The sequence below is a fragment of the Podarcis tiliguerta genome, assembly GCF_965153285.1.
Source record: "Podarcis tiliguerta genome assembly, chromosome: 17".
Classification (NCBI taxonomy): Eukaryota; Metazoa; Chordata; class Lepidosauria; order Squamata; family Lacertidae; genus Podarcis; species Podarcis tiliguerta.
In genome coordinates, this window is record NC_139550.1 from 31,179,559 (window position 1) to 31,207,094 (window position 27,536).

General features: G+C 48.3%; 1 protein-coding gene and 2 long non-coding RNA genes across 9 annotated transcripts in view; 2 read left to right on the plus strand and 1 right to left on the minus strand.

The window, feature by feature from the left end:
- LOC310667991 overlaps window positions 1–27,536 on the plus strand; it is a 160,484-nt gene that overhangs the window by 47,479 nt on the left and 85,469 nt on the right. The window lies entirely within an intron of this gene.
- LOC310668083 lies at window positions 3,681–5,808 on the plus strand. The gene is made up of 2 exons (XR_014506613.1): window positions 3,681–3,767; window positions 5,283–5,808. It is a non-coding gene; the product is annotated as an uncharacterized lncRNA (long non-coding RNA).
- The window catches only part of RGL3 (ral guanine nucleotide dissociation stimulator like 3), a 42,854-nt gene continuing 20,794 nt past the window's right edge, over window positions 5,477–27,536 (minus strand). For 4 of the 7 annotated variants that reach the window (XM_083419771.1, XM_083419769.1, XM_083419772.1 and 1 more), the window contains 11 exons: window positions 26,213–26,316; window positions 22,754–22,838; window positions 20,695–20,763; window positions 17,615–17,692; window positions 16,068–16,100; window positions 15,758–15,879; window positions 14,539–14,628; window positions 12,571–12,715; window positions 9,414–9,563; window positions 7,286–7,400; window positions 5,477–6,671 (listed from right to left, as the gene is read on the minus strand). In XM_083419771.1, coding sequence (XP_083275897.1) covers window positions 6,097–6,671; window positions 7,286–7,400; window positions 9,414–9,563; window positions 12,571–12,715; window positions 14,539–14,628; window positions 15,758–15,879; window positions 16,068–16,100; window positions 17,615–17,692; window positions 20,695–20,763; window positions 22,754–22,838; window positions 26,213–26,316 — 1,566 coding nt within the window. In that variant the 3' untranslated portion in view covers window positions 5,477–6,096. The remainder of the gene's footprint in view (window positions 6,672–7,285; window positions 7,401–9,413; window positions 9,564–12,570; window positions 12,716–14,538; window positions 14,629–15,757; window positions 15,880–16,067; window positions 16,101–17,614; window positions 17,693–20,694; window positions 20,764–22,753; window positions 22,839–26,212; window positions 26,317–27,536) is intronic. The other 3 variants (XM_083419770.1, XM_083419773.1, XM_083419775.1) reach the window with 1 other exon arrangement.

Here is a 27,536-nt window from a genome sequence, read left to right on the forward strand (position 1 = left end):
TGCCTCTGATCATGTGCAAAGGGCACCCTTGCCCAAGGAGCAGTCTGACCCCCTCCTTTGGTAATCCTCATAGAACTCTAGCCCAATGGTTGCCATTAAATCAATTTTGAATTGATTTTAGAATGAATTGATTTTAGAACGCTGTGTTTCTTTTATTGTTGTTAGCCGCTCTGAGCCCGGCTTCGGCTGGGGAGGGCAGGATATAAATAAAATTTATTATTATTATTATTGAAACCCCAGGTTTGTGCAACTGCATTCTACAAATGCATGGCGACATTTCCAGGGAGTAGAAAACAGGGAATGGCAAAGCACAGGGCTTGTCTCACGTTTCCAGAGACTTTCCAAAGACCACTCCCTGTGCCCGTGCGTGAGCAAAACCCCAGAGCAGGTCTCTAGAGCAAGCGGCCTCTGTGCCCGTGCTAGATTTGGGAGGTGTGGGCCTGGGGGAGAAAAGTAGGCACAAACAAAAAGTGTTTGGCAGTGATAAGGCTCTAGCAGCTCTGTGCTCTCCTGCACAGCGGTTGTTTATCCCAGCCACTCTGTACTTTTTGAAAACATCCTCACGAAGTTATTCAAGCCATAGCTTCTTATCTGATTCCCCTCTTCATTGGGCTGTTATATAGCTGCTGCTGCTGCTGCTGCTGCTTCTACCGTCAAAAAGAACCTTTTCCCCTTTAGTTTTTTAAAAGCCAGAACAACAACAAAAAACCCTATTCCATTTTCTCCAAAGTATATGTGATATATTATAGGCCTAGTGAGATCAGAGCTCTGCTAAATTGGATCAAATCTGTTTCTAGTCCACTCTCTGGTCTACCCAATGCCTCCATCCGCTTTCTCAACATCATGAGTAATTTTATATTTTATAAACTTCTATCGCTGCCCCTAGTCCTCACCCCCTGAATCAAAAGCCCTTGAACAATTTAGACTTCCCCAGTGGTCTGATCGCTTGATCATTTTGCTCGCGCTCTTCTGCTCCCTTTTCTGTACCTACAGCACCTTTATTGAGAAGAGATGGCCAAAAAACTGCACACAAAATATTCTAAATGCAGCAATGGCATACAAAGGCATGACAGTACTGGCTGATTCTCCCACCTCCACTTCCCTCAACAACACCCCCCCCACACCAAAAATTTTTGTTTCATCCTAATTCTTAGCCCTATTCACCACCACCACAAACTGAATTGATGTTTTCATTTATGTGTTGACTTGATTAGTATTGCACTCCTACATTGTTGGTCATACATAAACCCCATGTATATGCAAAGCTAGAAAATAAATAACTGCAACAACATAAGTTGCCCCAACGGGCATCACCTTGTTTATTTCGCAAATTGATTTGCTGTTTTGTTGCCTAGTCATCCTTTCTGACAAAAGCTCTTTGCCGTCTCCTCGAGTTTTCGCCATCTGGTAAACGCAAGATTTGGGCTAAGTCGGTGCCCCTCACTTGGCTGATGTAGTTATGTTCTTAGTATACAGTCTGATTTTACATTCAGTTATACTTAAATGAAATATTTAATATTGTATTGTATTCTGGTGCTGTTCCTCCTTCTGGGAATGTGTGAACAATGAAAACCGAGTTATGAATAATTTAATTAATCAATTAATCAAAATTTGACTATTTTGGTATCGTTGCAAATTTGGCTCCCAACTGCTTACAAGAATATTTATGAATAATATCAATGGTTATAATAACTCACAACTCACTTTCCTCCATTGTGAAAACTGTCTATTTATTAATTCTTGTCCCCTTGCTTCCTATCCTTTAACCTAAACATTAGGAAGAACTTCCTGACAGTAAGAGCTGTTCGACAGTGGAATTTGCTGCCAAGGAGTGTGGTGGAGTCTCCTTCTTTGGAGGTCTTTAAGCAGAGGCTTGACAACCATATGTCAGGAGTGCTCTGATGGTGTTTCCTGCTTGGCAGGGGGTTGGACTCGATGGCCCTTGTGGTCTCTTCCAACTCTTCTATGATTCTATATCTCACTGCCTACCTACAGTTACCTAATGACTGGCTGGAAATTTATAGTTAATTATATTAAACCAGAGCTAGGGATTTCAGGACCAGGGATTGATTATATGCTGATTAACTCAAAACTGTAACAGGGAAACCTGAACGTATGCCAGTCATAGTCGAATAGCCCATTGATATTGCTAAGGCTGAACAAAGCACTTACCATATTGGCCCAAATATAAGCCACACTTTTTTTCCAAATTCTGACTGTGAAAAGTTGAAGTGTGGCTTAAATTCACCACCTTACAAAAATGGGCTTTTACGATATCGCTACTGAAACAGACATACGGTAAAACGGAACCAAAAAAATGTTTTATTGCTGATTTGAGAGCTTGAGACTATTTATTTGCCATTTACGGGTGTGAGTGCCTGCGGAATTGTAGCAACTGAATAGCGATTTGTGATTTGCACGATTGTGGGCTTGCAAGATCAAAGGCTTAAATTAGCTCGGAATTACAATTCTACCAACCGCAGCAATTTTCAACCTGTAACCCAATTTTAAGGAAGCAGCTTATATTTGGGTATTGTCTTTCTCTCCCCCCACCCCTGAATTTTAAAGGTGTGGCTTATTTGCGAGTGCGGCTTATATTCAGGCCAATACGGCAAGTCCTTCCTTGACTGCTTTGCAAATCCCAGTGGCAGGGGCTGGACAGAGGCGGGATAGTGGATACTGCCTCCCCATTCTTGCCCCTTCCAGGGAAGAGGAAGACAGTATAGGTTTACAGCGGTGGTTTGCGGGAGGTCACAACTCATGGGCAGATGAGGGGGAAAGTTGGGAAATAATGGGAGAGGAGGAGCAGGCAGAGCCACAGCAGCAGTTGGCTGACACATTGTCATTTGAAGGATTCCAGACCCTCCATCTCCCAGAACCTGGCAAGCCTTAAAAGTCAAAGAGCAAAGAGATCAAAAGCAGAGGGCAGGTAGCAGTACCTGTAGAAGTGATGCATGAGGAAATGGGAGAGACGGAGGGGTGGTGATTCAAGAGGCTGGGTTCTATAGCCTCTCTCTGTAAAGGCTGAAATAAAAAAGGATGGTAAGAAACTCTTCCTTGTCTTTATGATTTCCTGGGCAACCAGCCGGTAGCTGCTGACAGCACCCTGACACCCAGTCTAAAATCACTTGCCACCAAAGTTTAACATTACAATTTGGAAGTCAGTCCCATGGAGTAGGTTGTGAAATATGTTCCATTGGGTTGAATGGTGCTTTTGTAAGGACTGATAGCTTTGATAATACAGTGGTACCTATGGTTAAGAACTTAATTCGTACCGGAGGTCCGTTTTCAAACTGAAACTGTTCTTAACCACTTTAGCTAATGGGGTCTCCTGCTGCCACCGTGCGATTTCTGTTCTCATCCTGAAGTAAAGTTCTTAATCCGAGGTACTACTTCCGGGTTAGCAGAGTTTGTAACCTGAAGCGTTTGTAACCCGAGGTACCACTGTAAATTTGATTGATGGCTGCTATCCATGTGCAGAAAGCAGCCATTCTAGGTCTGATTCCCTAACCTAAAAGAGCAGAGTTCTTGGTCAGGTTTTGCTTTCGTACCACCTCCTTTTGTGTTACTCTTCTAGTTCCTGGTTCCTCCAGCCGGGGAGCACAGGGTACAAATAAAACTATTATTATTATTATTATTATTATTATTATTATTATTATTATTAATTCTAGTTCTCTCTGCCAGGGCAAAGTGCACAGCTTCTGCAGCGCAGAGAGAGTTGGCGAAATCCTGAAAATTTGCATTTCACCAAATTATTTTATTGAAGCGTGAGTCTCATGCAAAGTCAGCTGTTAGCGTGGTGTAGTGGTTAAGAGCGGTGGACTCATAATCTGGTGAACTGGGTTCGCTTCCCCGCTCCTCCACATGCAGCTGCTGGGTGACCTTGGGCTAGTCACACTTCTCTGAAGTCTCTCAGCCCCACTCACCTCACAGAGTGTTTGTTGTGGGGGAGGAAGGGAAAAGGAGATTGTTAGCCGCTTTGAGACTCCTTAGGGTAGTGATAAAGCAGGGTATCAAATCCAAACTCCTCCTCCTCCTCTTCTTCTTCTTCTATTACAAGTCTGGAAGTCCAACACAGACTTCCAGCTACAAGCTCACTGTCAGACAGTAGCTACCACTAGACCTCCCTGCCACCCACCCACCTCTGCTCTCGACTACAGTGTTTAATTCTGGAGGGAGAATAAGGGAGTGAGGTGCTGCATTCCTTGCAAAATATGGCTTGTCTCACTCAGGGCTGGCCCAATACATTTTGCCACCTGAGGCAAACCACAGAATGCTTTCCCCCTCCCTTCCAGGTAAGAAGGGGGAGGGAAAATTTACATCAGGAATAAGTGGGGTGTTTTTTTGAGATTTACACTGGGAACAAAGAGGTGAGTGAAGATCTACATCCAGAGCAAGAGGGGGAATCAAATCAACCTTGCTTGATGGTTGAACTGGGAATCAAAGGCCGTGGGGTGGGGGTGGGGAAAGGGGCCAGCTCCGAATCGCACCAGGTGGGTGCAGAGCCCAGGAGACCCCAGTGGGCATTTCCTGGCATTTTCTCCCTAGTGATGGGAGGAGACCAGCAGCCCCTCCTATTCGCTGAGAGGCTGCTGTGGTAGTGGCATGGCAGGTATGGGGGCTGCTGAGAAGGCAACAGATCCAGCGTCCAAGGAGGTGCAGCAGTAGGCAATGCCTTTGAGGCTAGATCTGCTACCCGAAGCAGTTGCCTCACCTTGCCTCATAGGCCCTGGGTCTCACTCCCTTGAAACACCAGGACCCTGGGGTTCACTGAAAGAAAACTACATGCAAATGATGTATCAGTGGTATCAGACGCCTGTCAAGTTAGCAAAAATGTATAGAACAGGTTCAAATATTTGCTGGAAATGTACAGTGGTGCCTCGCAAAACAAAATTAATTCGTTCTGCGAGTTTTTCGTCTTGTGAATTTTTCATCTAGTGAAGCACGGTTTCCCATAGGAAATGCATTGACGGTTTCCCATAGGAATGCATTGACGGGTTTCAGAAAAAGGTGCAAGACGTTTTCGTTTTGCGAAGCAAGCCCATAGAGAAATTCGTCTTGCGAAGCAACTCAAAAAACAAAAAACTCTTTCGTCTTGCGAGTTTTTCCGTCTTGCGAGGCATTCGTCTTGCGAGGTACCACTGTAAAGAAAAAAAAGGTTCCCTTTATTGTATGTGGTAGACATGTAAAGTAACAAAAATTTGTGGGAGATGATATATAATGAAATGAAAAAAAAATGTTTAAAATAACTTCTGCTAAAAAATCAGAAGTTTTTTCATTAGGAATTATAGGTACTGAGATACCAAAGGACTAGAAAAGATGGTTTATGTATGCGACAACAGCCACAAGGATGCTACTAGACCAGAGATGGAAGGAAGAGATAACCCCGACGAGAGAAGAACGGCAAACTAAGTTGATGGACTATCTCGAAATGGCGAAATTAACTGGGAAGCTCAGATATCAAGAAGACAAGAACTTTAAGAAAGAATGGGAAATGTTCATAATTTATTTAAGAGGCCACTGTAAGCAGGTTAAAACATTAGCAGGATTTTAACCACACTTGTAAAGTAATGGAAAGTATGGATAATTTAGAAGGATGAAAAATTTGGATAAGTACGTATTTGCAGTTGTAAATATGATTACTAGGACCCATGGAAGGGACGGGGAGAAGTCAGGAGATTCACAGTAATCTCGATATTTGGATTCGGAATTGTTTTCTGTTACATGTTTATAATTTTAAAAAATCAAATAAAAAATTATATTTAAAAAAATAAAGTCACTGGTGGCAAATGTCATAAATCAAAAAGAGGGGGGGGGGAATGAAAGAAAACACCAGGACACTGGCACCCTGTGGCACCTCTGATCTCCACTGGCAAGGCTCTGCTTACCTGGCTTGCATCAGTTGTGTTTTGTACTGAATGGCCTGTAAGCCCATCTCTCTTGCCTCTAGGATTACTGAGGGGAGGCTGGGGAGGGCACAGCTACGGAACCTCACAGTGGCCAATCCATTAACGTCATTGCCCCTCATGGGGCACTCAGTTTTCCTAGCCATTTGCGTGTGGTCTCATGTAAGGGAGGCGTCTCTATTCGGAGAGATTAGCTGTGGCCCTGGGTGCCCAGTTCTAGATCAGGACCGCTCAGAGCTTCTAGAGTTTGGGAAGCTGAAAGGCGAGGGACGTCACAGTGACTGAGGGACCCTGACCAAAGGGATGACCCTGAGGAATAGCAAAGGGGCGACTGGCATGAAGAAGAAGGAGTCTTTGGCCTCTGCGAGGAGGAGGGCAGAACAACATGGGATGGAGCTGGACCGAAGGGTGAGTGGCAAGAAAGAGGCAAGGGGGAAGGAGGAGAGCTTGGTGGCTCATTTGGTGGCTGCCTGGAGGAAGGAGATGGAAATGGGGGTGCCAGGAGACACGAAGCCAGCCAGAGCTGTGGGGATGGTGAGCCATGTGGGGACAGGCCAGGAGGGCCTAGGTGTGGAGAACTGCAAGACGATGAAGCTCCGGTGCCACGGTCCTTGTGTGTGGGGGTGCGGTGGAGTGTGGTTTTGCTACCAGGCTGCATGGTCCCAATGGAGTTGGCAGCGCCTTCCTTAGGGCAGAGGAGGAAGTCATGGGGGCCAGCGGGGTTCATAGCGTAGAAGGCATTGGCGCCGTCGGGGATCAGTAGCTCTTGAAGGATAGAGAGAGAGAGAGAACATGAGTGATGCCAACAATGTTTTCCCCTCCATCCGGGTCCTGTGACCCGGAAACTACAACTAATCCAGAATGTGGCAGCTAGACTGGTGACTGGGAGCGGCCGCCGAGACCATATAACACCGGTCTTGAAAGACCTACATTAGCTCCCAGTATGTTTCCGAGCACAATTCAAAATGTTGGTGCTGAACTTTAAAGCCCTAACGGCCTCGGTCCAGTATATCTGAAGGAGCATCTCCACCCCCATTGTTCTAGCCGGACACTGAGGTCCAGCACCGAGGGCCTTCTGGCGGTTCCCTCACTGCGAGAAGCCAAGTTACAGGGAACCAGGCAGAGGGCCTTCTCAGTAGTGGCACCCGCCCTGTGGAATGCCCTCCCACCAGATGTCAAAGAGAACAACAACTACCAGACTTTTAGAAGACATCTGAAAGCAGCCCTGTTTAGGGAAGCTTTTAATGTTTGATGTATTACAGTATTTTAATATTTTTTGGAAGCCGCCCAGAGTGGCTGGGGAAGCCCAGCCAGATGGGCGGGGTATAAATAATAAATTATTATTATTATATTCTTATTATTATTATCCCTCTCCTCACCTTGGCCATCTCCCAACAGCTGCAGGAGCCGGTAGTTGTGCAGCGAGTGCCCTTCCAAGTTGTGCTTCTGCAGTGCGCGCTGAACTACAGCCGTGGTCTTATCCTGGCTGGTGATCTGCGGGGGAAAGTCATCCGCTTATGAGCCACAGAAGAGGGCACAGGGGTGACCCAGCAACGTGGCAACACAACGTAGAAGGTTTCCAGAGAGGGGCAGGGGAGAATATTAACGAAAGTAGTGAAAACGCCTTCAACCACAGAGCCTAGGGCTTGCCGATCAGAAGGTCGGCGGTTCGAATCCCCATGACGGGGTGAGCTCCCGTTGCTCGGTCCCAGCTCCTGCCAACCTAGCAGTTCAAAATCACGTCAAAGTGCAAGTAGATAAATAGGTACCACTCCAGCAGGAAGGTAAACGGCGTTTCCGTGCGCTGCTCTGGTTCGCCAGAAGTGCCTTAGTCATGCTGGCCACATGACCAGCATGTGACCAGCATGTGGAGCTGTACGCCGGCTCCCTCGGCCAATAAAGCAAGAGAAGTGCCGCAACCCCAGAGTCGTCCATGACTGGACCTAATGGTCAGGGGTCCCTTTACCTTTACCTTACCTAATGCTAGCCGAATCAAAAAAGTGTCGGACTAAACCAGGGGTGGGGGGTACGTGTGGCTTTCTCGGCGTTTGTTGGGCTCCAACTTGCATGAGGTGGGATGAAGCCGTTTGTCATGGGCCAGGAGTTGGCTTCACCTGCTGAGCAGCGGCCTGAAGGAGCAGAAGGCGAAGTGGCTCCACCTGCTGCTGATAAGCCTTCTTGCTCCTGATGAGAACCAGCTTGGCTCCAGCTTTCTTAAGCAGGGTTTCCAGCCTCAGGCAGTGGCTGGAAACAACATTTGTCGTTCCTGGCCAGATCTTGCTGCTTCTTGCGACCTCGGCTTTCTTGACCCCCGGACCGTCTGACTACGTAAACTGAGATACTCCTTGTTATGTATTCTGTTTGCCTGAGCTTAGTCTGGACTAAGGATTCTGAGCTCCTGTGTTCTGATTCAATACATGATGTCCAATTATAGAACATTTCAGGATTTGGGCCTCTGCCATTGGCCCTTGAACTATGAGTCGTGATTCGCAGCTTTGAAGTTTAGACAGCCAATCATGTTGGGAGTGGGAGTGGCCCAGGCTTTCAGGAATGTATATAAGCAGTTGCTTTGCCCCTGTTTCCCAGCTATGTAGTTCAATAAAGGTTCTTGCTGCTATCACTGTGTCCTGCCTCGTGGGAACCCACCTACACTTCACTCTTGACCTTAGGACGGGACTGAACGTCTCAGTAGAGGCACTCGCCCTGTGGAACGTTCTCCCACAAGATGTCAAAGAGAAAAACGACTACAGTGGTACCTCGGGTTAAGTACTTAATTCGTTTCGGAGGTCCGTTCTTAACCTGAAACTGTTCTTAACCTGAAGCACCACTTTAGCTAATGGGGCCTCCTGCTGCCGCCGTGCCACCAGAGCACGATTTCTGTTCGCATCCTGAAGCAAAGTTCTTAACCTGAAGCACTATTTCTGGGTTAGCAGAGTCTGTAAGCTGAAGCATATGTAACCTGAAGCGTATGTAACCCAAGGTACCACTGTACCATACTTTTAGAAGACATCTGAAGGCAGCCCTGCTTAGGGAAGCTTTTAATGTTTGACAGACTATTGGATTTTAATATTTTGTGGGAGCAGCCCAGAGTGGCTGTGGAAACCCAGCCAGATGGGCGGGTATAAATATATTATTATTATTATTATTATTATTATTATTATTTATTAATCTTGGACTCTGCCTCCAGGCAAGTACTCCCCCACCGAGACTCAACTGGTTGGCTGGCTTCTCCCTCCACTGAGCTCTGCCATGGCTGACAGCACAGGACTATGACACTGTTTGCCTCAGGTGGTGGATCTGACCCTTGCCCTGCCCCGCCATTGTGTCGCTACCTGCTCCTCTGGGACTTTGCCCATGCTGCTGAAGCAGCACTGTTGCCCTCACTGTGCAGGGCCTCTATGCGCTCCTCCCCTGCCCAGAAATCTTCACCCCCACACGCAGACATGATGCACACCATCCAGTCATGTCCAGATGTTCCTGGCAGCTTGCCTCCCTTTGTCCACTCACCACAATGCTGCGATACAGGTTGCCATTGCCATGAACATCATCCATGCTGACGCGGATGATGCGCGACTCTGTCCCTCGTTGCTTGGAGATGGGAGACGGCGGGGGCTGCTCCAGCGGAAGGCAGGGCCTTAGCTGCGGTACAGACAGATTCTGGTCAGGAGAAGACAACCAAAAAGGGGACCAGGAGATGAATCCGTGAGTTGTGACTCCCTCCCTTTCCGCCCCACATTTCCATTACCTCTCTGGCCACCAACACCATCAAAACATCTTGCTTTCTGCCACTTTACTTGCTGATATGCACACCGGTGCTAAATGAAAGCTGGCTCTCCGTGGGTTACCAGATGTCATTAGATGACAGCTCCCATCAACCCTGACCTCTAGCTCTGGGGCTAGGGATGATGGGAGTTGTAGTTCAACCACTTTTGGTGACCCAAGGTGAAAGCATGACTGGTCTTCAGGGCCGGCCTATCCAACAATATCAAAATAAGCTCCAATAAACAAGAGGGGAAGACTCAAGGATAGAAGCAGACCTCAGAACACTCCAAGCAGCCTTTGGAAGGCACAGCCCATAGAATGGTTCCTGCTACTCCCCAGAGGAGGAGGAGACAAGTGGGGGTGATAGGGGACCCCACTGAGGGGAACAGAGGCAGTAGTGTGTGGAGGAAACAGGATGTCATGGGAGGTGTGTTGTCTGTCTATCATCTATCTATATCTATCTATCTATCTATCTATCTATCTATCTATCTATCTATCTATCATCATCTATATCTATCATCTATCTATCATCTATCTATCAACCATCCAGGGATGCGGGTGGCGCTGTGGGTAAAAGCCTCAGCACCTAGGACTTGCCGATTGAAAGGTCGGCGGTTCGAATCCCCGCGGAGGGGTGAGCTCCCGTTGTTCGGTCCCAGCGCCTGCCAACCTAGCAGTTCGAAAGCACCCCCGGGTGCAAGTAGATAAATAGGGACCGCTTACTGGCGGGAAGGTAAACGGCGTTTCCGTGTGCTGCCCTGGCTCGCCAGATGCGGCTTTGTCACGCTGGCCACGTGACCTGGAAGTGTCTCCGGACAGCGCTGGCCCCCGGCCTCTTGAGTGAGATGGGCGCACAACCCTAGAGTCTGTCAAGACTGGCCCGTATGGGCAGGGGTACCTTTACCTTTACCTTTTTATCTACCATCCATCTATCAAAATTGTATACAGTGGTACCTCGGGTTAAGTACTTAATTCGTTCCGGAGGTCCGTTCTTAACCTGAAACTCTTCTTAACCTGAAGCAACACTTTAGCTAATGGGGCCTCCTGCTGCTGCTGCGCCGCCAGAGCACAATTTCTGTTCTCATCCTGAAGCAAAGTTCTTAACCTGAAGCACTATTTCTGGGTTAGCGGAGTCTGTAACCTGAAGCGTATGCAACCTGAGGTACCACTGTACTGCCCTTCATCCTAAGACCCATAGGTTCACAGCATAAAAATGCAAAATGAACACACAAAACAAACCAATATCCTCCCCCCCCCGACACACTGAAAAGGTATTTATTTACAAAATACATATATCTAGAGATCTGCTCTTCCCAGCTGTCAGAGACGAGAATCTCACTATGTCTGTTTAGAGTCTAAACACCCCAGAACCAGTCCCAGAAGTGAAGTACTGTACTAATCAGTGGCCCCATCAAGGGCATTTGATGCAAGCTTGAATACCTACCAAGTGCCCTGGACATCCCATCTTTTGCATGAGAGCACAGAGGCCATTTTGGGTGCTGCAATTTCACTCCTCCCCCCTCAAAAAAAACACAACACTTGATCTGGGAGTGAGGCATGGGTCACATGTCTTGCCTGGGAGCACATCCCAGAAGATGCAAATCCTAGTTTTGGCTCTCAAAAGTTGGATGGCATGAACTTGCACCAGGATGCATCCCAACATTTTATATTGCTAAAGTGGGGTGGGGGTGGGAGAGTGGGACGGAGACTTCCCTAAATCTTGTCTTTATTGGTCAATCATACCATATTTTTTTTCAGCCACAGGTGTAAAAAATGACTGGTAAATTATTACAGTCATACCTCATGTTGCGTCCACTTCAGGTCGCGTGCTTTCATCTTGCGTCCCGCGGCAACCCGGAAGTACTGAAATGGGTTACTTCTGGGTTTCGCTGCTCGCACCTGTGCAGAAGCGGCAAATCGTGCCGCACATCTGCGCAGACACGGCACTTCGAGTTGCGGACTTTTCACGTTACGGGCGGGCCTCCGGAACGGATCCCATACGTAGCACGAGGTACCACTGTACACCATTCTTGTATTATAATGATAGCTTTTAATATCTATTCCTTTCACATGTGTTGCTTTGATTGGCTCATTTTTGGCTAGAAATGAAATCAGCCTACCACACTAATAATAATAATAATAATAATAATAATAATAATAATAATAATAATTTATACCCCGCCCATCTGGTCACCCCAGCCACTCTGGGCGGCTTCCAACAAAATATTAAAATACAATGTTCTGTTAAACATTAAAAGCTTCCTTAAACAGGGCTGCCTTCAGATGTCTTCTAAAAGTCTGATAGTTGTTTTTCTCTTTGCCATCTGGTGGGAGGGCGTTCCACAGGGCGGGTGCCACTACTGAGAAGGCCCTCTGCCTGGTTCCCTGTAACTTGGCTTCTCGCAGCAAGGGAACCGCCACAAGGCACTCAGAGCTGGACCTCAGCGTCCAGGCAGAACGATGAGGGTGGAGACGCTCCTTCAGCGATGCCATCTCTTTGCACTTTCTGCGGCAACTGCATTACGAATCCCCAAGAGAATTTGCCTTCTGCTGCTTGTCCCTTGCTCTGCTCCATATTTCACCACCATCACGGGTGCAACTGGCAGTGATGCAAGTGCAGGCCTTTTGGGTGTGGGCACCCAGGCTGTGGAGGCCCCTCCCCAAAGAGACTCTGCTGCTCCCTTTCGAGATGCTCTGTCACTGCTGTTTAATTTTGACAGGCATTTGGTTTGTGTTGATTATTTTCTCCCCTTCTGTTTTATAGCAACATACAGACTTCTGCATTTTATGTTATGCCCTTGTTAGCTGTCTCGGTCACATAACGAGATCTTCTAAGATTGTGAATTGTTTCAGGGACCAAGAGACCGGGACACAAACGGTTTTATAAAGAAAAATAAGCTACCTTGCTAGTGGGGAGTCCCCGAGTTGGTGAACAAGGGGTGCTAGGCGTATCTTCAGAGGAAAGGCTGCTGCAGGAGCCCAGAGGTGAAATTCCGGGCTTCTCAGGGCTTGGAGAAGCAGCAGAGGCTTCTGAGCCCAGGAGAAGTCTGCAAAGGAAGAGCAGAGACAGTGACTCAGGTGTTGGAGCATCACTGTCAGGTAGTGGTTAGTTATGTATCAGACAAGAGCTCCAGGGTCGTATCCCTACTTCACCATGATATTCATTTGGTGACCTTGGGCCAGTCAGCATACCCATGTTAGAATTGCTGCTCCATGATTGCAGTCATGAGATTGTTGTCTACCACATGACGGTATATGTTTTGACTCCACAAAGTGGGAAGTGAGGGAGACAGGATGTTTGTGTTACTGTGTTCTGTGAAGTGGGACTATTGTCTTTTTCTCTTTGCTGTGTGTTTATATGTAAATAAAGTAGATTAGCCAAAATGCTGAGTTGCTGAGTTCTGTTACGCATGAACTGCGCAAACTCTGCGGATCCCTAAGTGTGCCGGTGCCGGTTGGCATCGGTCACTGTGATGTTTGGGCTGAAGAAAGCTTATGAAGCTCCCGAATGATCGACCAGGAGGGAGGAAACATGCCAGTCGCACATGTGTCTCTGCTAGGGTCCTACTCGAGTGTAGGCTGAACTCCTGACAACCCAAGCATAGCTTGCCTTGCAAGATTGTTGTAAGGATAAATATGGAAGGAAGGAACCATTTATGCCTCCTACAGAACAAATCTCTCTTTCATCACCAATACACATGACACTGAACACAATAATAATATAAATCTTGGGCTTGCATGGACCAGCAGATCCATCCACTGCCATACACTCACGGTGTGGCCTCGGCCATTGCACTGCCTCTCAACTTGGGTGCTCTGAACTCTTGGGAAAAATCAGATTGCCAACTTTTATTTCTTTTACTTGGGACTCCTAGGTCATGTGTAGCTACGCAGCGAAGGGGAATTGAGCAGGCGGTGCTTTCTCCAACAGCATACCCCTCCAACATATGAAAATAAGGACAGTTCTCACTGCCCGCAACAGACCGTTCTCGACCCCCCATTTATAGTCATCTCCTCCCCCCCCCCAAAGCATTTCCTACGAGAAGAAGGGCAAATGCTATCAACACCACACCAACAGGACACACACACCATCTGCTGCCCTGAGAAAACCCCTTCATCCCTATTTTATTTTATTCTTTGGAAGATTTACAGAAAGAAAATCTACGATCAAATCATATAAGTCAGGATGGCTTTCATAATTATGGGACTGTCCCTGGAAAATCAGGACACTTGGAGGGTATGCAGTAGTGTACCTGTAGGGTAGGAAAAGATTTGTTTGCCTGTCAGCTGTTCAAGATGCAATAACCTTGTCAGAAAAACATAGCTACTTTGGGGAGGGAGGTGAGTGATCCCTTCCCTTAGGTAAAGCAGCCTTTCTTCTAGATCAGGAATGAGGAACCTCAGCCAAGAAGGCTGCCAGGCTGGTTTTTAACCCAAGGGCAGCCCAACTGCAAAAGTGTAATCATGCCAGGGGATGCGATTTTTCGGAGGCAGACCAGGCCTGGTAGGAGGCAATGCCCAATCTCTCCAGATTCACTTGCTCTGCCTCAAAAAACAACAACACAGAATGGGTTTCTCCAGGAGGCCGAAGGTCATCGGACAGAAGGGAAGTTTGTCCCAAGCATGGCAGGGGAGGAACAGGGGACACGCAAGAGAAAGGGGCAGGGAAGGAGCAGTGGAGCCGGCCCACCCATGAGGCGGACTGAAGCACCTGCCTCGGGCAGCAGAATCCCATGTGACCCTGGCAAGCGAGGCTTCGGCAGGGGGGAGCACCTTCCCATCTTGCCTTGGGTTGCGAAACAGGATGGGCTGTCCCCAAGGAGCAGCCACAGGAAGTGTGCCCCCTCACGGAACCAGAAGGCTGACTTACGAACTGAAGCGCTTGGTCAGGCTGCGATGCAGCTTCGGCGAGTTGGGACAGGAGTCGGCTGGTGGCTCAATCACACGGGAAATCCGGTAGCTGCAGAGGGAGGAGAGGAGAAGCATGGGCTATATCCACCCAAGCATGGCCTTCCATTCTTCTCTGTTGGTGTGTCTCTGTTCAGCTGTCGCTTCTGATACCCTGCTGCCCTGCAATTTCTCAAAAAGGACCTGCTTGGCTCTTTCCTTTGGCATCTGCCTGGTGCCACCCTCACAGTTATGCAGCCTGGTTTGGGGGTGGGACTGCAGAAAGGCCAGAAAAAAAGTTGACTTCCTCAAACACATGTTTGTCTGTTTGTTTGTTTAGAAAATAAGGCTTCCAGTTCCTGTCTGCCTTAGTGGAGAAAGCTCCCATGACAACGGGAGATTGTTAGCGAAGAAAAAACAAGGAGGGTAATTATCCTTGCAAATTCCCCCCAGGGACAGGGAGGAAAGGCCTTCACTCATGGTTCGTCTTGATACCTGGCTCTCGCTCTGGTGTGAATGCGGGAGACAGGGAGGCACTGAGTGCAAATTATTAAAGATATCTTTGTTGAAAGATTTTACAAACTTGATCAGAACTGGAAACTTTCTTTTCCAGTAGAAGCAGCTGCACTGCGGCACTGGTCTGGACTGGGAACACTGTGTGGGGATGAGGGAGTTAACCCTTCCTTACTCATAGCATTTTCCCATTAAAAACACACCTCCTCTGCAAAAAAGGTGCTATTTACAGTAAACAGCGAATAGTGGACTGGTGGGATGATTTTTAGCAGGGGGGGAAATGGTCCAGAGAGAAAACAATTAACTCGATCTCCACATACAGTGGCCATGATCCAGCAAAGGGTTGCGCAAAATTACTTTTAATGGAATGAAGGAGAAAGTGGTCAACTCCAAGGACACTTGTAATGTGGACTTTTGGCCTTAATTTAAGACGCTCTGATTTAACTCTGACTAGAGCCTTTCAACAACAAGAGCCTAGGTTGTATTCACTCCAGAAGTAGCACTTTGCACAACTGCAACAACTTACGCTTGTGCAACAGGACTCAATCCTCCAGAGCAGATCAGCAAGAGGGAAAGAGGGAAAGTCCTATTGCACAAGCAGTAGTCATTGTGCATTTATTTATTTAGTTGGCTGCCACCCACTATCAACCATTCTCTTCCTTGGCAGAGAACCCAACACCTTTCCCTACCTCTGCTCCTCAGAGAGCTGCTGGTGCTGGTGAAAGGCCAGACGGAAGGATGGGTTTGGGCAAAGATGGTACTCTTGACATGAATCCTGCAGCTGGCAGATCCAGGAGAGGATCACTGCTTCCTGGGGGGGAAAGACATAGCAGTGAGGTGGGCGGTGGAGCCACATTTTGCATTCCTGTGGTTTGAAAGGCAGTGCTCTTCCTCCCAGTTCCACATCCTATCATCCCCCTCCATTCTCAGCTCTGGGCACTGAGCTAAGAGATGCAGAATCCCACCCACCCCCCTCCAGCTTTTCCACCTTGGATTTACCTTGCGCCTCTTCTCAAAGTTAATGAGGTTGCTCTGTGGGATTGAAAAATAAGACAGGGATTGTGAGCAACACCAGGAGACACAAACCATGCTGCAGCGCTTTTTGAACCAGCCTACATCAGTGGTTTTCAAACAGGAGCACCCTGGGATGGCTTGAATGATGGTCAGGGGTGCTGCTGGCAACACTGACCTCTGTCCCTCTTTCTTTCCTTCCCTCCCTCCTCTGATGCCCTCTCACGTCGCTGCCTCCCAAAGGCTTGCACAGCTGTTTGTTGCAGCAGCCCTGGCTACAAGCTTCCCAAGTGAATGGTGCCTCTGGGGCTGCCCAGGAGGTGCTTCCCAGGCTCCTATGGGGCAGTGTGAAGAGATGCCTCTCTTTGGGGCAGGGGGCACAGCTCAGAGACCAGGGACGGCGGCAGCAGCAGGGTGAGACGTTGCCAGCTCTACAGGCAAGGGGTGGCGTAACTGGGCTCCTGGGCAGGGGTGCTGCAGAAAGAATGGAGTTGGTCAAGGGAGCCGTGGACTCAAAAAGGTTGAAAACCTCTGCCCCATGTGGCTGCCAGCATTTGAAAAGTCTGAGTGCTTTTTTGTTTATAGAAAAAAAGGTACTGGTACGCACCATGAAGTTGTTACAGTAAGCGTCACACTTTTCATGGGGGGGGGGAGTGCCAGTACTCCCTTACCCTTAAAGGTAAAGGTAAAGGGACCCCGGATCATTAGGTCCAGTCGTGGCCGACTCTGGGGTTGCGGCGCTCATCTCGCTTTATTGGTTGAGGAAGCAGGCGTACAGCTTCCAGGTCATGTGGCCAGCATGACTTAGCCGCTTCTGGCAAACCAGAGCAGTGCACGGAAAAGCCGTTTACCTTCCCGCTGGAGCGGTACCTATTTATCTACTTGCACTTTGACATGCTTTTGAACTGCTAGGTTGGCAGGAGCAGGGACCGAGCAACGGGAGCTCACCCCGTCACGGGGATTCGAACTGCCGACCTTCTGATCGGCAAGTCCTAGGTTCTGTGATTTAACCCACAGCACCACCCGGGTGTTCCCCCCTTAACCTTAAGTACCCCCAGAAAAAAAGTACTGGAAACCCCAAAGGAGGAGACAGAGGCTTCATTCACTGAACAAACTGAATTATGTGCAGAGGCGGAGCTGTGCACCTGGGGGCAGGGCTAGCCATCCGTGGGGCGGAGCTAACTACCTGCAGGTGTGGAGCTAACCACCTGCAGGAGCGGGGCTAGCTGCCCGCAGGGGCAGCACAAGCGTCCCAGGGGGGTGCTGCAGGGGTGTGTGGTGAGCATCTCAGGGGGGCGGTGCAGCGATGTCACCCCCCCTCAGGGATGACACCTGGGGAAAGCCACCCCCACCGCACCCCCTTCCTCTACCAGCGGTTACGTGACCCCCAAACCACCCTGAAGGGTTGATCTGAAACACCTGCCCAACCCAAATGGCCAGGGATCAACAGGTAGTCATTTGCCAGAGGATGCTCAGCCGCCCTGAAGAGGACAAGGGGTGTTCTCGTGCCACCTCTTCTTCCCCAAGATGCTCACCTCCACAAAATCTGGTAGTGCTGTGTCCAGCATGATCAGGTCCGTTAAAAAGGTGCCCAGATATGGGATGGTGGGAGCCTGAAACAAAGCACAATGGGACTCATGCACTCAGCCCTTTGATTGCCCGTGCACCACCCTCCCTTGTGAATTTAAAACATTTGGTGACACTTAAGCAAGATATGACCATAGGTGTCAACTTACAGATTTGAAAATAAGGGACCAGCAGCCTCGAAAATAAGGGATCAGCAGCCAAAAAAAGGGATTTTCCAAGCACAGGTATGTTCAACTTCTGAGCCCCTCCAAGCCAAATGCAGAAAGCCCAGCCAGCAGTCAAACAAAACCTCAAGCAGTGGTTCCCACAGCGCAGCAACCCGGCAAAGGGGATGCAGCAAGGAAAACCACCGTCACCTCTCTGCTGGGAAGCGCTAAGCAAAGGCGAGTCCCCAGGCAACGCGGCCAATTTGATCGGCACAAGGCATGCAAGCTCCACCCCCCAGTCGTTCTTAGACTCCTTATTGGGTGAGCAATGCAGCCAAGCAACACAGTTGGAGCCTCCCTCCTCCCTGTCCGGCAGGGAGGGAGGGAGAGGAGCTGCTTCCTTTGAAACCCGGGAAATTTAAGGGACATCATCAATAAGGGACAGCAGCGGGACACAGCTCTGGGATAAGGGACTTTCCCGCCAAATAAGGGACGGTTGACAGCTATGCATATGGTCAATATGCAAATGGTGTCCAGAATGAAGGAAAAGGATGCTGTGGTTTTCACTGTTTGTTGGGTTTCCCTTCACACTAGCAAGTTCACTGAAAGGGATTTCAAAAGAGGCGGATGTGTGCAAATCTCTCTCTCTCTCTCTGTGTGTGTGTATGTGTGTGAAAACAAAGCTGAAACAAGATCTCTGTTAAGACTGCTAAATTGGTAGATGTGTGCATTGTCAGATATAATGTAAAAATCTCAAATATTTCTAATTGTGGAGGAGAGAATGTTAGGAGGAGTAGCTAAACCTTTAGCTGACAACTAAAAGGTAAAGGTACCCCTGCCCATATGGGCCAGTCTTGACAGACTCTAGGGTTGTGCGCCCATCTCACTCAAAGAGGCTGGGGGCCAGCGCTGTCCGAAGACACTTCCGGGTCACGTGGCCAGCGTGGCGAGCCAGAGCTGCACACGGAAACGCTGTTTACCTTCCCGCTGGAAAGCAGTCGCTATTTATCTACTTGCACTTAGGGGTGCTTTCGAACTGCTAGGTTGGCAGGCGCTGGGACCGCACAGCAGGAGCGCACCCCGCCATGAGGATTCGAACCACCGACCTTGTGATCGGCAAGCCCTAGGCGCTGAGGCTTTAACCCACAGCGCCACCCGCGTCCCTAGCTGACAACTTGTTGTTGTTGTTGTTTAGTCGTTCAGTCGTGTCCGACCCTTCATGGATCACTGCCTTGCCGTGGCGAAGGGGCTTGAAGAACTCAGAGAAGCTATGAACTATGCCGAGCAGGGCACCCAAGATGAACAGGTCATAGTGGAGAGTTTTGACCAAACGTGATCCACCTGGAGCAGGAACCGGCAAGCCACTCCAGTATCCTTGCCAAGAAAACTCCATGGACAAAGCTGACAACTACTCTTGCTAAAAAAAAAATCAAAAGAGCACCATGTTCTTTTTGGGGGGTCTTTTTTAGGTACTAATTTTAGGGTTAACCCCACTCACTCTGAAACAAAACACAAAGATGGTACAGGATACAGAATTATGATATAGCTCCATTTGTTAGAGTATGGTGCTGATAATGCCAAGGTTGCCGGTTTGATCCCCATCTGGGACAGCTGCATAGCAGTGAGCTGGACTATAGATGATCCTCAGGGTCCCTTCCAACTCTAGTTTTCTAAGAGAAGTGGGAATTCCAAAGGGTAGATGCCGCCACGCTGAAAGACGGATTTCTTGCGGGTGCATAATGAATATTATGAGGCACACACAGCACGGCCAGTTCTACAGATCAAAGCAGTCAAGTGGCATATGTGAGAGGTGAGTCTCTCAAGTAAAAAGTTTCCCTTTCTCTTCTATCACGCTTCTTCAAAGTCATATTTGATGACATGTCATGTGCAGACTTTCATAGAACTGTAAAATCAAGGAATTGCCGATTTGGAAAGGATCCTGAGCACCACTGTCCTGCAATCCAGGAATCTCAACAGGCCATTCCCAATCCAATTTGAAACCATACCTTTGACTAATCTTAAGTAGTATTTCCACACAAGAGGGAGAGTGTGGACACTCTGGTGGAGGTAATTCTTTGGTGAGAGTCTGGTTTTCAGGATCTAAAGTGTGAGGGAGGTACATTAAACATGTATTTCTTACCTCCCCTTTATGTTTATTTTGTGGGATGTGATCCATGAGAGGCAGTCAAGTACAACATTCCTTGTAATGCTAGAGAAGACATGCGAGGGAATGTTTGGTCCAGCCAGTCGCAACTTCCTGTTCCTCCTGGCTGGAGCATCCTTCCTTTTGCATGCGATAGAAGGTGGGCATGACCTAACCTGTCCAGGTAACAAAAGGACTAGTCAAGCAGCACACCTCCTTTTTTTCCTTTTTACTTCCTTCTTCGTTTGACCAGCTTCTAGCTAGGTCTGCTCTGCTAGCTCTCAGCTAGCAGAAGTATTGGGATTATTCCCCCATATGGGGTAGATCCACATGTACATATTTGTGACTAAGTCTGCCTTCAGGAATCCAACTGTGAACTGATACGAGTAAGCTTATTTTATTGACTTTGAATAAGATTGTGGCATCTTTATTCTTTAAAGAGGGATTCAAGGGGATTACCAGGAAGGTACAATTCAATCTGTATCAGATTGAATTGTGCAATAGTGAGAGGCTCACACAAGCCTGCAACCAGCTATCTGCTGTGCATATAAAAAAGGGGGAATGTAATTCTGCTACATAAAGGAACTTGCTAGCGCAAGTTAGGAAGGGTATCAATAAACAATATATCCTCTCCTGCCACCCTGAACATTCCCACATATTTCCCTCAGAGTGGATGGACAGCTGGCTGGGGGGGGGGGGGCAAGATGGCTCTCACCACTACCCTGGTCTGATCCTTCACCTTCGGAGATGCCCCAGCTGGGGGTTGTGTGCTGTTCCATCCATCACTGGAGCCCTGTATCCCTCCTTCCTGCGAGAGACAGAGAGAAAGGCTGCAGGATAAACTCAACTGATGTCCGATGTACCTTGATCCAACTGTACAGAACTGACCCTCCTAACAGGGGCTAATCTAAGAACTCAAAGGCTTTGGGGCATTTCAACAGGTGCCTCTTGTTGCTGCAGTCCCTGAACCAAAAGAGGTTGCACCCAGGGCAATTGTAGCTCACAATGAACAGAGCATTTACACTTTCCCTGCTCCAAACATGGTGACTTAATGCCCCTGGGTAACACTTAACACAACATGGCTATACCAGTTGCACTGGCTCCCGGTGGAGTACAGGATCGGGTTTAAGGTGCTGGTTTTAACCTCTAAAGCCCTATACGGCCTAGGACCCTCGTACCTACGGTACCGCCGCTCCTGGTATGTCCCACAGAGGACCTTACGGTCTTCAAACAAAAGCATCTTGGAGGTCCCAGGCCACAGAGAGGTTAGGCTGGCCTCAACCAGAGCCAGGGCTTTTTTGGCTGTGGCCCCGATCTGGTGGAACGCTCTGCCACAAGAGACTAGGGCCCTGCGGGACTTGACATCTTTCCGCAGGGCCTGCAAGACAGAGCTGTTCCACCAGGCCTTTGGCCAGGGCACAGCCTGACTCCCTCCTTTGGCAATCTTCACAGAACTCTAGCCCAATGGTTGCCATCAATTTGATTTGAATTAATTTTATAATGAAATGATTTTAGAATGTTGTATTATTTTATTGTTGTTAGCTGCCCTGAGCCCAGCTTTGGCTGGGAGGGTGGGATATAAATAAAAATTTATTATTATTATTATGGCAACTATCCTCAAGTCCAGCGGTGGAGCAAGCCGATCGGGTGCCTGGGGAGGCACGGGCCCTGTGCCTGGGAGCGGGGCCAGTCACCCACAGGGGCACCGCAGGGCCTCTGAGGAGTCCGCCTGCCTCCTTCCACTCAGCCACCATACAGCTGAGGGGAAGGCAATGGGCGGACTGTTTGGGGCAGCAGGGAGTCTGCGGGAGCTCAAGCCAGTGCGTCACTCCCAGGAGAGACATGTAGCTCAGGCGTGTTGCAGGCCCTGCGGTGAGTGCCGCCCACCATTTTGTCACCCCCCTCAGCTGGGACACCCAGGATGGACCACCACACCTCCTTTGCTACGCCCCTGCTCAAGTCCCCACTCCACCTCAGAGAAATCACAAATATTTTGGGGGGAGAGGAGGACCTTGGCCCCAAGGAGTTGGCTCCTATGTCATAGAATCATAGAATCATAGAAGAGTTGGAAGAGACCACAAGGGCCATCGAGTCCAACCCCCTGCCAAGCAGGAAACACCATCAGAGCACTCCTGACATATGGTTGTCTAGCCTCTGCTTAAAGACCTCCAAAGAAGGAGACTCCACCACACTCCTTGGCAGCAAATTCCACTGTCGAACAGCTCTTACTGTCAGGAAGTTCTTCCTAATGTTTAGGTGGAATCTTCTTTCTTGTAGTTTGGATCCATTGCTCCGTGTCCGCTTGTCTGGAGCAGCAGAAAACAACCTTTCTCCCTCCTCTATGTGACATCCTTTTATATATTTGAACATGGCTATCATATCACCCCTTAACCTCCTCTTCTCCAGGCTAAACATGCCCAGCTCCCTTAGCCGTTCCTCATAAGGCATCGTTTCCAGGCCTTTGACCATTTTGGTTGCCCGGACTATTGAACAGTTATGCCTCGGGTTACAGACGCCTCAGGTTACATTTTTTCGGGTTATGGACCCACCGAAAACTGGAAGTACCGGAGCGGGTTACTTCCGGGTTTCGGCGGTCACGCATGCGCGGAAGCACCAAATTGCAACCCGTGCGTGTGCAGGCGCGGCGCTGCGGGTTGCGAGCGTTTCTCCTGCACGGATCACGTTCGCAACCCGAGTGTCCACTGTACATCCTTCTGGGCACATTATCTTGCATAAAAAGACACACAACACACACAACGTTGCTCTCCTCTTCCTCTCAAACGACGCAGTTCTGCTACCTGCAGCAAGATTTCTCGGCACTTCAAGTAATTGTTGTCTTCGGAGAAGATCTGCGAGAGCTTTCGGAAGGAGCCCCTGGCGTCCCTGGGAGAGAAGTCACGCTCAGTTTATGCAGCTCCCTGGCACAGGGGTCAGTGCAAGAGGCAGTGGCGTAGCATGGGTTGTCAGCACCCGGGGCAAGGCAAGTAATTTGTGCCCTCCCGCTGCACTGTCCCTCCCCCAGATAGTCCCTCACTCTCTCTCTGCACCGCACCGCACGCCTGGCACCCTCCCCTCCACAGTGGGCGGCGACCCGGCGGCTCGGATCGGATTTGCACAGCCAGCACTGCAGTGAGAGAGAGTGAGTGAGCCAGGTAGGGGCAGAGAGCTGCGAGTGCGAGTGCGCCCGCCCCAGATGTTGCGCCCGGTGCGGCTGGGCCCCCCTGCACCCCCCACGCTACGCCACTGGCAAGAGGCCACAGCCAGTCCAAGCTGTTTTGCAGCCTGAGGCAAAGGGCAAAGACAGTGGCACACACACCCCTCCAGAAGCTTGACTGGACTGGAAGCTGAATCTTTTTTTAGCAGTGGCTGCAAGAGAGCATCCTTTGTGGGCAGCAGGCTAGCAGGCCTTTCAAATTGCAGCGGCGCCCTGTGCAAGGCTAAAATTTGACACCTCTGCCTCTCGTCTCCTGTTTTGCGTGTGCACTATGTTGTAGTTGTGATGCCCTGTGGTGCCCCCCCCCCCTTAGCTTGGGGCCCAGAGTGTGGGAACCGGTCATGCTGTCCTAAATCTGCCCCTACAGACTAGCACAGGGCAGCTGTGTGGCACCAAAAGCTCTGTCCTCCGAGAGAGGGGAAAACCTGTAGGACTCAGGAAGAACATTCAATGGGTGCCCCCCCCCCCCCAGCCTGCCTTAGGCGGCCATTTCATTCTGCTTAATTCTCTGTGGATGGGCTTGTATCAGCTGAAACCACCAACTGAGACTGGCAGGAGCTCATCTCTCTCTCTGTTTGGGGTTTTTATTTAGATTACAGTGGTACCTTGGTTTACAACCATAATCGGTTCTGGAATTCCATTTGTAAACCAAAACAGGTTGTAACCCAAGGCGCGTTTTAGCCAATGGGGTCTCCCCCCAAAAAATGTTCATAATCCAAAAAATAAAATAAAAAATGGGTTACACAGTGGTACTTCGGGTTACAGACACTTCAGGTTACAGACGCTTCAAGTTACAGACTCCTCTAACCCAGAAATAGTACCTCGGGTTAAGAACTTTACCTCAGGATGAGAACTGAAATCACGCACTGGTGACACGGCGGCAGCAGGAGGCCCCCATTAGCTAAAGTGGTGCTTCAGGTTAAGAACAGTTTCAGGTTAAGAACAGACCTCCGGAACGAATTAAGTTCTTAACCTGAGGTACCATTGTAATCCGATAAAAGTTTGCAAACCGGGTGTGACGTATTTGTAATCAAAAATGTATGCAAACCAAGATACCACTGTAGTTTCTTTTATCCTGCTGTTTTATGTAAAAGTTTTCGTAAAAATCTTGTTTGAAAAGAAAAAGACTGTCAGGAGCTCTCTGGGGTCGCAGGCAAAATTCTTCCCCAGTCCTGCTTGGGGACGATCCTTGAACCTGCCAGAGCCCTGTGGTTTCTCTCCAAAGAGAAGCAAGAGTCTACTGTGGCCGGCTTTATCCAGGCCTTAAAAGGTAAAGGTAAAGGGACCCCTGACCATTAGGTCCAGTCATGGCCGACTCTGGGGTTGCGGCGCTCATCTCGCTTTATTGGCCGAGGGAGCCGGCGTACAGCTTCCGGGTCATGTGGCCAGCAGGACTAAGCCGCTTCTGGTGAACCAGAGCAGTGCACGGAAATGCCATTTACCTTCTTGCCGGAGCGGTACCTATTTATCTACTTGCACTTTGACGTGCTTTCGAACTGCTAGGTTGGCGGAAGCAGGGACCGAGCAACGGGAGCTCACCCCGTCATGGGGATTCGAACTGCGACCTTCTGATCGACAAGCCCTAGGCTCTGTGGTTTAACCCACAGCGCCACCCGCGTCCCAATCCAGCCTTTACCCTAATCCTTTTCCAGTGCTTTTCTTTTAGGGGGGGAAAAGGTGCCGGTACTCACTATGAAGTTGTTACAATAAGTGCGACACAGTGGGAAACTGTTTTAACTGCTATAACAAAGGTGCCTCTGGACTTTAAATTGAGGCTCATACATACAACAAAAAAATAATATTTAGATTATAGTGGACCCCATTACGTTCGTTTTTAAAAAGGGCTATCTAAGGTATCTAACTGTTGGTGATGCAACAGGGATAATACTTCTCGAAAACATGTTTTTTTCATTGTCCTCTATTGAAAGATTTTGGGCAGAAGGTACAGTGGTGCCTCGCAAGACGAAATTAATTCGTTCTGCGAGTTTTTTCGTCTTGTGAATTTTTCGTCTTGCGAAGCACGGTTTCCCATAGGAAATGCATTGACGGTTTCCCATAGGAATGCATTGAAAAAGGCGCAAGACATTTTCGTCTTGCGAAGCAAGCCCATAGGGAAATTCGTCTTGCGAAGCAACTCAAAAAACAAAAAACTCTTACGTCTTGCGGGTTTTTCGTCTTGCGAGTCATTCGTCTTGCGAGGTACCACTGTAACTGAAACCATCAACAGAACTGTACGGAACAACTTTACATTTACAGAGCAAAATATCCTCTTGGATTATACACTCAGAACATGGAACCCCGCAAAAGGACAATACGAGTGGACTCTCCATTCCCTTACCACAGCAAAAAGACTGATACTGGTGAAATGGAAAAATAAAAATGCAGCTCCATTCTATGTTTGGATTGAAGACTTATACAAACTCGCAACATATGAACAACATTCATATAAATTTAGACTTGCCATGGACAAATTCAATGATATTTGGAATCCATTCTTACAAATACAGTGGTGCCTCGCAAGACGAAATTAATTCGTTCTGCGAGTTTTTTCTTCTTGTGAATTTTTTCATCTTGCGAAGCACCACTGTGCATTGACGGTTTCCCATAGGAATGCATTGACGGTTTTTTAAAAAAGGCGCAAGACGTTTTCGTCTTGCGAAGCAAGCCCATAGGGAAATCCGTCTTGCGAAGCAACTAAAAAAACGAAAAACTCTTTCGTCCTGCGAGTTTTTCGCCTTGCGAGGCATTCATCTTGCGAGGTACCACTGTACTGTAATAGGTTAAGATCTGGTGAGGTACAATAACAACCTTATAAAGTATACAGTTTTGGGGTTTTCCCCTCCCCCCCCTTTATTTCCCCTTCTACACGGGTTCTGTTTCTCTTTTTCCTTTTCTCTCTTTTATTTACGTCTCACAATGTTTAGTGCGCATATAATTATGTACTCTTTGAGCTTTCCATAAAGATGGTTAAAGGGGGGGAAAGGGCCACACTTTTAACCAGGGCTTTTCTTCTAGGGGAAAATGGTGCCACCAAAACCCTCACCTGTGTACAGCAGCCCAAGTCCGCTTCAGTCGGTAGATGGAGTTAGACTGCAGGGCAGAGAGGATGGCATGCAGCGAGGAGAAATTCCGGAGGGCCCGACATCGCTGGAGGACAGGCGTACCATTTGGGGAATTGGGAGTGGGGAAATGACAAATATTTCAGTAAGAAAGGGGTAGGATTTAACGCCAGCGATTGGATTTGTTATGTACTAAAGTTCTCACCCTGGGCCAGCAGGGGGATACTGTAGATAGTTTTCACTCAGGTCCACGTAAGTTATTTTAGGCGGGAAACCCTGGGTTGTTGTTGCTACAATGTTGACAGCCGGCTGCCTATAAAAGCAGGCCGGCTGAGCTGTTTGCTGTTCAGTTCTGTTCCAGCTTACAAAATAAAGAGCTGCTTTGGAGAAATCGCTGTGTCGTCTGCCATGTCTACCCACTATTCTACAGGATTGATTGAAGATTGAACTGAACAGCAGTTCCTGCATTTTGAGTACAGCTGCAAGCTTTTGATTCGTTTGGTTGATAATCAAACCATTTTTGACGTGTGGACTGTGACTCAAGAGAAAACACAGCCATTTTGCAAGCTATTACCATAATACAGAAGAAAGAAGACCTTATCTTCTAACAATAGCTGGCAGCTTTTATTTAGTAAAAGAAACTCAGGTAATCTTGCACTTGTCAGTATCTCAACCCTCAACCCCCACAGTACTGAGGTTTTCATAAGGTACACATGTATTTACATTCATTAAACTGACAGATCAGTTAGAAGGCAGATGATAATTAAACATTCTTCAAATCCATTCACGTTCCTCACTTTAATGCCACTTGTTTTGGCTATATTTTGATATATCATCTTAAGTTTACATTGTCAGCGTGTCTGTTACTTTTGCAATGAAAAGTTGAGGGGGTCTGTGCCTTTGGCTTGTGCAGCTATCATGTAGGCCCATTTTTGTAATATTCACAAATTGTGGAGAATCAATTAGCTGGCTGGAGGTACAATCCCATATGTCGGTTTGTGTGCTGCCAGGAATACAGTGGTGCCTTGGTACTCAAACAACTTGGAACCCAAACACTGTAAACCAGTAAGTAAGTGTTTGGGAACTTTTTTCTGAAGCTGAGCATTCTTCATTTTGAGTGCCACACTTCCGTTTTGAGTGTTACACTTGAAGGAGCATATTACAATATAATTGTTCTATTATTGAAGGACATGCTTAAATGTTACATTGCAAATGGGCCCCTCGTTAGAATGCCTAGCCTGGGCAGACAGAGATAAAGAACAAGGATTTATTGTCACACCAGGATGAGGGAGGTTGCAGGAAGGAGGG